Here is a 9938-nt window from a genome sequence, read left to right on the forward strand (position 1 = left end):
ACAATTAAGCAAATACAAGTAATCTGCAGGTAGTAATAAAATAAACCACTAACTCTTTTACGCTACGTCCGCACCTACGCGGGTATTTTTGAAAACGCAGCTGTGTCGTCCACACGGAAACGTCTGATGTTGATATGCCATCCTGGTGGAGCTGGACTACCTGTGTAGGGTGCTTTTGTGTGACAAATATACCTCTAGGTGCTGTTAACGGATAGGATTTGTAAAAACAAAACAAAAAAAAGATGGCGGTGAAGCTCTAAATCCAACTTCCTTTGCCTTCAGGTTGCTGTCAGCGGTGTTGAGGACGTCAGAAGTGGAGTCCAGGGCAACCAGAGCGAATCTGACGGAGCTTTTGAGCCCGCAAATGGGGAAGGACATCGTGTGGTTCCTCAGACGATGGGCTAAGACGTATCTGCTCGTGGACGAGAAGCTCTATGGGCAGGTATAAGGCTGAGCTAACCGATCGCTTCATCAATCAGATCTTTTCTACACTGTCGCTGTAATACACATTTTTGCACCAGTTGGTATTTTTCTACAATAATGGCCATAAAGCAGGCAGTCGTCTTCTATCCAGCTCATCCTTTTCTACCCTTCCTCAGATCAGCATCCCCCTCAGCACAGCGTTTGGTGCCGACACAGAGGGGGCCCAGTGGATTGTGGGATATCTCCTGGAAAAGGTGATCAACAACCTGACCGTGTGGAGCTCAGAGGCTGAGCTAGCCAACGACACCGTGGAGCTGCTGGTGACGCTGGTAGAGAAGCGGGAGAGGTAAGAACATGTTACTCTTTGATAGACAAATAATGTTTTCAGGTAAACGGAAATAAATGTTCAGTATTTAAACTGAATGTTTTAGATGACCTTCCCATTCCCTAATGACACATTTGTTACACATAATATAACCACATATAATTTAACCATGAGCATGTTTGCTTGCTTTTCAAAAATATTACATCTCCCTTCACATCTTGTGTTGATAAATGCAGATTTTTATAAGAAAATCTATTCTTTTCTCTGGTTAGCACTGGGCAGGAGTCACAGTGGATCGTCAGACTCTAACAGACCCGTTGCCTCCCTCTCCATTCAGGGCAAACATCGTGGTGCAGTGTGAGAGCTGGTGGAACCTGGCGAAGCAATTTGCCAGCCGCAGCCCACCTCTCCACTTGCTGTCCAGCTCCGTGCAGAGGACTCTGATGAAGGCTCTGGTCCTGGGAGGCTTTGCACAAATGGACTCTGATGCCAAGCAGCAGTACTGGGCTGAGGTGTGCTGATACGTGTAGAAGTACTTAAGTGATTTACTGATTAATGATTGTTTAGTAGTAGTGGTTGCACTGGGGGGGAGGGGGGGGGAAAGTAAATGAAGTCTTAGTACAGTGAAACAGGAGAATTAGCAGAAGAGTAAAATGTAAAAGGCTGTGACATTTTGGTAATGAGCGGCGTTGCTAAGAAGCAGTCAGTGTGTGTCTCTGTGCATCGGATAATTGTTTCAAGTGCTTGTGACGCATTAAGTTGTTTTCCCGTATAAAGTGGGTTTGATCTGTTTGTTTGCAGCCTGCTTCTCTAACTACTTCTCTCGTCTTGCACAGTTTTATCTTTTTGTAGCATCGTCTGTCAAATCTAGCAAGCCAAAGCTTTTTGCAATTCTTTTTAACATTACAGCTCTAAAAATCACAAAAAACCCTTTCAAAAAAAAAAAATCTAATTATTTAGTCCTGTTTAGAGATGAGGAGCTGCACAGAGTTCAGTGAGCTATGAGGATTAGGACAGATGGATGAAGTCGATAATATTCCTGCGTTTAGTCTTTCTCCCGTGTGTATAACATGATCCTCGCCGTGATCCTGGAGGTCCTTTTCTTAATAAGCTGACAGTAGTAAACGGGGGTGCAAAGCCACAATGACTCCAAAGTAATTATGGTGAGTGTAGGAGTGAGGTCGCAGCTGTCGGTCCGTACAGCTGTTCTGTCTGAAGTCAGATCGCTCTGTGTTTGGAAGTAGAGCGAAGCACCTGACAACTGATCAAACACGGCTTTGGTTGATCTCTACTGTAGTGATGTTTGTTTACATGGACAGAAAATTCTCTTTTATCCTACTTGTTCAAGTCACTTTGTTTGATTGAGTTCAGACAAACCCTTTAAAGGGTTACAAGGAGGGTCTTGAATATCCTCCACGCAGTTACACCATCACCAGTCTGAAACATCACAGCAGAAATTGAGACTCATCACCAAATTTGGTGAGCCTGACATTACATCAACAAGGCATATGTGCCCAGAGAATTTCCTCTCTTTTTTTGTGGATCATCTTCTGTAAATCCAGAGACGGATTTGTTGGGAAAATCCTGCTAGGTCAGCAGTTTCTCAAACGCTCCAACAAGCACGTCGGACTCCAACAGCCATGCCATGTTCAAAGTCACATAAACCACCTTTCATCCCCATTCTCGGTTGAACATAAGTTTATTTTGCCAGCATCTGCAAGTGCAATGGGTTGCTGCGCTTTTTGCTAACAAGCAACAGCTGAACAGGTGTGCCTAATTAAGTGGCCAGTGATTCTATATTATAGTCAAATACATTGTACTCTGTAGCTCTAATGCATTGTCTCGCCATCTGACCTTCTGTCTGTCGTTGCAGGTGCTTCACCCGCTCCAGCAGCGTTTTCTTAACCTCATCAACCAAGAGAACTTTGCTCAGATCAGCCAAGAAGAAGCTGTCAAACAGGAAATCGTCGCTACGTTGGAGGCGTTGTGTGGCATCGCAGAGGCGACGCAGATCGACAACGTGGCCTCGCTCTTCTCTTTCCTCATGGACTTCCTGTCCAGCTGCATTGGCCTCATGGAGGTAACAGAATCTAACCCTGTAGATATAGAGATTGAAAATGTGACGTCATTCAGGGGTAAAACCGCAAAGAATTCTGGGAACTCGTGGCAAGAGGTACTAGCGCACGCAGGCTTTCAATTGAAATCAGTTACACAGCGATAAAAAGAAACATAAAAAAATGGCAAGAAGCTGTTGTCTTATTAACTGCAATAGCCGGTCACATGACAGCCACGGGAAGCCGACGAGTAAAGAGATCGGTTGTTATCGGATTACGTCGTTGAAGAGAAATTGTTTGAGCCATGTTTCCGAAGTAAAAAGAGCCGACGGATGGCCTGGATATACCGAATATAACGTCCCAGAACACTCCAGCTCACAGGTTAGTCTGCTCCAGGCAAAACACTGGCAAAGGTCAGAGTTTTGTAGTAGTTAATACGTCATTTTTCTTAACATGCTTGTAACCTATATCACCAATTAAGTCTGGCGCTGAACAGAAATGGTGGCGCTATGCTCCTTTGTTTATTGTGCATAAACAGTGAATTGTCCTGACACAATATTGTGTTTCGCTTCTGTTATTATGGTACATTGACAAAAACATACTTTTATTCACAGGATAAAACAGTTGTTTTGTATCACTAATTGTCCAGTGCGATTACAGCATACAGTATTGTTGTCACTGCTACATTTCTGTAACGCGTACCAGAAATTATTTCCACTGCTAATTAATTACCGTTGAGCTCAAAGGTTATATTAATAAATGGGTAACGAATGTGTATTTATGACGATGATTTGTGAGACTGGTAAACGTACCTTTGTTCGTACGATGGTCTTTCGTTCTACACGGTGCATTTCAAGGTCCTGCACCCATCCGTCGGTAAACTGTACCTGAGCTTGTTGCAGTGACCTGAAGTTACTAAACTTCATGAGTGTATGCACTCACTCCAAGAACCGTATGATTATAAATCTGAGCGTGGTGAAAGTTGGGCAGCACGCTAACGTCTTTTGTCCACTCTGTGTGCTCGTGGGGGTCTGACCCTTTCACTCCTTTGATTTTTCCTCGTATCTTTTCTTCAACTTTTCGTTGAGTCTGTCTTTGTACAGACCAGAATTGTTCTCCTTCGTTTTGTACATACCTTTTTTGGGGGGCAAAGAAAAAGCAAGAATTTATTGGAACCGGAGAATGAAGGTTTGCGGTGCTGCAAATGCTTGCATTTGATGCGGTACTTGGATTGTTTTGCCACGAGTTCCCAGCATGCAATGCGCAAAAGTCACGTGGTCTGTCAATCTCTATTGAGCTGAATTAAAACCTGAATCTTTTCTTTTGTCACCCAGGTTTACAGTAACACACCGGAAACAATCAACCTCATCATTGAGGTTTTTGTGGAAGTGGCTCACAAACAGATCTGTTACCTGGGAGAGGTGAGAGACGTTTCCACTGTGTTACCTGCAGACAAGGTTTTAAAGTATAAAATGCTGGTGGTTTTCCATCTGGCATAGAAACAAACTCCAACTGTATGTCCAAGACTCACTTAATATATTTCTGAAGAAGGAAAAAACTGCACTGACAACCAAACATAGGATTTTCAATTTGACACCATCTAACGCAAATCTTGGATCACTTTGAAACTTGGTGACTCTGACCTCAAGACTAAGGTCAGAGGTCTGTTTTCCTGAGGATTTTGTAAACACAATCACTTGAGAAAGATGTCACCTAGGGTTTTCAAATTGATACCATAGAGGCATCGACTGGGGGGCTGTAGGTTAGCATTTTTATCGTCATGGAAGCACAGTTGTAATAGTGGTCACTTGTGTACTCCTGATTCAGACCAAGTCCATGAAGCTGTACGAGGCGTGCCTAACGCTGCTGCAGGTCTACTCCAAAAACAACCAGAGCAGGAAGCGAAGCGATGCCACGGCCGAGGAGGACCAGTACCAGGACCTGCTGCTCATCATGGAGCTGCTCACAAACCTGCTCTCCAAAGAGTTCATCGACTTCAGCGACACAGGTGAGGTTTTTAAAAAAATAGATTTTGCGTATTTTTCCTCTTAAAAAGAAGACGTTGCTAAAGTTTAAACTTGACCAAGTGGCTGTGCGTTCTAGATGATGTGTTTCGAAATCAAGACCAGGGAACACCAGCATCCAATCGAACAGTATCCGCTGCAGATGTCGTTCTCTATGGTGTCAATATAGTTCTTCCGCTCATGTCTCAGGACCTGCTCAAGGTAAAACATAATCACGGATGTCTCTTTATATATTGATATAATATCATGTCTGTGACATATGTGAGCTCACGCTGATCCTGTTCTCGTTATTTTCCAGTTCCCCTCTTTGTGTAACCAGTACTACAAACTCATCACCTTCATCTGTGAGATCTTTCCAGAAAAGATCCCACAGCTGCCAGAAGACCTCTTCAAGAGCCTCATGTTCTCCCTGGAGCTGGGAATGACCTCGTATCCTCTTGCTGTGCCAGCAGTATTGATTGTTATGGTGGGATTTATGAGAGAATACCCAGTATCTGTAGAATATCCACATATTGGCTGTAGAGGTGGGCGGATTGATCCAAATATCGATAGCATTGATCTCAACGCTGGTGTTGATATCGGTTTGATACTAGTGGAATAGGATCGATCCTTTTTCTATCCTTTAAGTTCAGTATGTAGCCTGCATAATTACATAATTACATAGAACTGTTGACATAGATGTTGTCTGGAATACGGCAACAATCTCTCTAAATACTCAGAAGGCCACACCACGGGAGATTTGTTCTTTTCTTGCACTTAGAGTCGTTTTCCTGTTTGCCTGCTGCAGCTGTGGACGAGCCTGTCAACAGGCAAAAATGATTTTGTCAAAATAGTTTGTGCTCCTTAACATCTGTTTCAGGATGAGTTCTGAAATCAGCCAGCTGTGTTTGGAGGCTCTGTCTCCTCTGGCTGAACAGTGCGCTAAAAACCAGGAGAAGGACTCTCCTCTCTTTATCGCCACCCGTCATTTCCTCAAGGTACGATACGCACTTCATGTTGTCATGACAGCATTACAATAAAACTTTTATAAAGGAAGAAAAGGGGGGGAGAGTACTAATAAGTAAACAAATGCACACCAGCTCACGCCGTCCTCTGTGCACTCAGTTGGTGTTTGACATGCTGGTCCTGCAAAAACACAACACAGAGATGACCGTGGCGGCGGGAGAAGCCCTCTACACACTCGTGTGCCTGCACCAGGTGAGTAACACACAGTGCATGCAGCTCAGTGAAAATCTTTTTTCCCTCCCTCTCTTGTTCTGTGCAACAAATAAAGGCTTTTAAGATGCTGAAGGTCTTTCTTTTTGAAGGTTCCCAGGCTCTGCTTTTGTTCAGCTTTTAAATTGGAATTTCTTTTCTAAGCAGCATTTTAAAATGTGGGCTTCATCAAATACAGAAGTGCTTCAGGCTGAAACCCACAACTGTGCCGTTATTAACAGACTTTTACTCGGTGGCAAAAATGTGTTGATTACTGGACATAAAGCTTTTTGGTTTTTTTCCTCCTTTTTTGTGCGCTTTTAGCAAATGATTGAAACAAGCTGGCTTTCTGTTTCTGCCTTACAGTTAAATGTGACGGCACATTTTTAAAAGTAACAACTGTATATGTAAGAAAATCCCTTTACTGGGACCTGAGTTGCTCCTGGCGTGCAGGCACAGTTTCATAAATGACACAAGAAGCCCTCTAGTGGCTAGTTTGCAAAAACACAGCTGCACAAAAACTTGACCAGTTTTGTGATGTGCGAGTAGTTATTCTTTCAACCAGAGCTATTACATCGGGCAGTGGTTGAAAGATATGCAGATTCCAACTATGTATTTATTTATATACTTATAATACTGACTGTTAGCGTATAGTGACAACTAAACAAACATACACAAATGCAGTTAAAAGGCCACATGACATTAATACCCAAAGATAAAACATTTTGGATGTTATTTTCATGACAGTAAACAACTAATATTCATTAAATCTATTTTCTGAATATCCATCCATTGCGTTTATCCGGGGCCGTGTCGCGGGGGCAGCAGCCTAAGCAGAAAAGCCCAGACCTCCCTCTCCCCGGCCACCACCTCCAGCTTGTCCAGTGAAACACCAAGCGGTTCCAAGGCCAGCCGAGAGATATAACCTCTCCAGCGTGTCCTGGGTCTGCCCCGGGGCCTCCTCCCGGTGGGACATGCCCTGAAAGCATACTCGTCAGATGCTATCTCACCCTATCTCTAAGGGAGAGGCCAGCCACCCTTTGGAGGAAGCTCATTTCTGCCACTTGTATCTGCGATCTTGTTCTTTCGGTCACTACCCACAGCTCATGACCATAGGTGAGGGTAGGGATGTAGATCGACCGGTAAATTGAGAGCTTCACTTTTACACTCCGTTCTCTCTTCAGCACGAAGGACCGGTGCAGCGTCCGTCGTCTGTCGATCTCCTACTCCCCTCTCCCGTCACTCGTGAGCAAGACCCCGAGATACTTGAACTCCTCCACTTCTTTTCTCATTAAATCCTCTGCAAACTACTAGTGTTCATTTTTATAAAATAACGAATACTTTATTTAAAAGTTGGGAAATTTTACAGAATTGCAAGCAGAGATACCGACATGTGACTATGACGTGTGCAGTGGATTACACTGTAAACTGGAACATTGAATCTTGTGTATGTTTTCTTCTTTTTAACAATATAAATTATAAAATTAAAACAATTTTTCAATGTATTATAATGAAAGAGGGATAATACTATCTGCTTTAACCCTTGCCTTCGTTTGACACTAATCTGATGCTACATTGGTTTTCCATGTCAGGCGGAGTACTCGGAGCTGGTTGAGACCCTGCTGTCCTCTCAGAGAGACGCCATAATCTACCAGCGGTTAGCCGACGCCTTCAACAAGCTGACAGCCAGCAGCACGCCACCCACCATGGACCGCAAGCAGAAGGTTGCCTTCCTCAAAAGCCTGGAGGAGTTTGTAGCCAACGTCGGCGGCCTGCTCTGCGTGAAATAACCACTGGAAAACCAAACCGGCCTCTAATCATCGTCGTTCTGAAAAGCAACCAATCAAAGACGTCCCCTGCTTCATCCCTGAGAACTATGGGTAGAAGGGACGGCTGAAAGCCTCGGAGGACCTCTCTGGCAGCTGGGGCCGGTTGATCTCATGCCTGAATGTTTACCCTGTTTTCACCTCCTTGGATGTCTCTCCCCCCCCCCCCCCTTTCCTACTGTTACACCCGCCTGCCCAGCACGATCAGCAGACGCGATGAAGAGGAGGAGGAGCTAATTGTGGAGATTAAACTGCTGAGCAGATGGACTCAGAGGTTCATGTTAGACTGAAGCAACTGAGCACGGACTGTCAAGCAGCAGCCGATGATTGCTGGTGTCCTCCCTTTCCACCTCCTCCTGCTCCTCCTCCCCCTCCTCATGTGCCTGGATCTTTCTGGAGCGCGCGCGCGCACACACACACACACACACACACACACACACACACACAGGGACATAGAGAGCGACACTAAGGGCAAAACAAGTTGCTGTTCTTCAGGTTTTGTATGCAGTTAGAGGCATTAGAGGGGCCAACCCACCCTAGTTCAAATACACACACACGTCACCCCAGTCCTTCCCAGAGTGCCTTTGTTCTGCCGATTGTTCTCTATGTGCGTCTGTGTGTTATAAGGAGAGAGAATCATGCCATACGAAAAATGACAACCAGTAAGGACCGTGCCTGCCAAAAACCTAAGAAGACATACAAAGCATGAGGTGTGGCCGGCTGTCTTTGAGGCTGCTGATGCACTCGGAACAGGAGGACATTTGTTTGTTGGGAACGGGAACGTCAGAAAACCAAATTGAGATTGTGTTTGACTAAAGGGTGTAAATATCTATAAATATATAATGTTTTCAAGGCTGATACCCTTCAGAAATGTACGTTACGGGAATTAAAGATGACGGAAATGTTTTTATACACCAGTAAAAGGCAGGCAGAGATGTACGAGTTCAACAATGTATGAATTCAGCTAAAGAGGGAGCAATTTTCTCGCTGTTGACCTTTGCTGTTTGATATAGTTTTGTTTTTTTTCCCTTCCTATTTGGATTTTAGTTTATATTGTGGCCCCCTTGCCTCTGGACACGTGAAGGCCAGAGACAGATGGCGCCTTGAAAGTTTAGCAGGATGATTTTATTAGTATTTTTCTACAGCAGCACCTCCACCCGATCACTCTTCAACACACACACTGGATATTACAGAGACTGTTGGAGTTGAAGGACAGCAATAACAAACCAAATAAAAAGGATCAGAGCCACTTGCTGAAGCATTATGTTGGAGACAGAACCCTCCTCGTTCACAGTCCTATCCCTGTTATTGTAGATGGCTGTTTTGTTAATGAAGTGTAAAGTGTACATAAACGTATTGTATAAAACGTCCTGGCTTCTGTACTTTCTTTGACATGTGCGCTGGCTGTAGTAAACTGTTGATTTGTCGATTGTTCTACAGCAGACCTTTGAGTCTGCAGACTGTGAAGGCAGATACGTTTCAAGACATCCTGATCAGTCTTTGTTTTTTGTGAACCTTTAAAAGATTATGGAAAGATTTTCATTAAAGGAAATGATCAGAAGTGGAGGATCGCCCAATCCAGAAGTGATCTGGATCCAGGAATCTTTGGAAGGATTCTTTACAAATGTAAGAAAAGACTAAATTGGTCTTTACAAATACGTATCCGACTGAGTTAGTATTAATGTTGTCGAGAAAGCATCTCTTTCTGGATCCTGGGAATCAGTTAATGGGTGGTTTTAGCTTTAGCAAGAGTATGGAAGTGCTTACAGCCTCAAAAGGTTTTATTTCAGAAACAGAGTAGAAAGTAGAAATCTTTCTATATTTACAGCTTATTTTGAATTGTTACACTATAAATGTTGTGGTTTGTAGTGAGCTTCACATTTTATCATAGCTGGAACCAACCAGTAGAGAATTTCAGGGGTAAATGTTTGATGGGGGTTCAAAATTTAGGAATATTCAAAATTGAGAATATTTGGGGTCTTGTAGAATAGAATAGAATAGAATAGCCTTTATTGTCATTGTACAGAGTACAACGAAATTGGAGTGCCACTCCCTTGGTGCAAGTTTCAATAATAAATATAAATGTAAAATA

General features: G+C 43.6%; 1 protein-coding gene across 1 annotated transcript in view; it reads left to right on the plus strand.

Moving 5' to 3' along the window:
- The window catches only part of xpo4 (exportin 4), a 54718-nt gene extending 46702 nt beyond the window's left edge, over positions 1 to 8016 (plus strand). Inside the window, exons 14-24 of the mRNA XM_005745291.1 lie at positions 283 to 442; positions 600 to 769; positions 1086 to 1260; positions 2622 to 2828; positions 4137 to 4223; positions 4630 to 4810; positions 4906 to 5027; positions 5125 to 5255; positions 5686 to 5803; positions 5931 to 6023; positions 7613 to 8016. Coding sequence (XP_005745348.1) covers positions 283 to 442; positions 600 to 769; positions 1086 to 1260; positions 2622 to 2828; positions 4137 to 4223; positions 4630 to 4810; positions 4906 to 5027; positions 5125 to 5255; positions 5686 to 5803; positions 5931 to 6023; positions 7613 to 7810 — 1642 coding nt within the window. The 3' untranslated portion in view covers positions 7811 to 8016. The remainder of the gene's footprint in view (positions 1 to 282; positions 443 to 599; positions 770 to 1085; positions 1261 to 2621; positions 2829 to 4136; positions 4224 to 4629; positions 4811 to 4905; positions 5028 to 5124; positions 5256 to 5685; positions 5804 to 5930; positions 6024 to 7612) is intronic.
- The last annotated feature ends 1922 nt before the right edge of the window (positions 8017 to 9938 follow it).

Source organism: Pundamilia nyererei, unplaced genomic scaffold (assembly GCF_000239375.1).
Source record: "Pundamilia nyererei isolate P.nyererei 1_Seehausen unplaced genomic scaffold, PunNye1.0 scaffold00157, whole genome shotgun sequence".
Lineage (NCBI taxonomy): Eukaryota > Metazoa > Chordata > Actinopteri > Cichliformes > Cichlidae > Pundamilia > Pundamilia nyererei.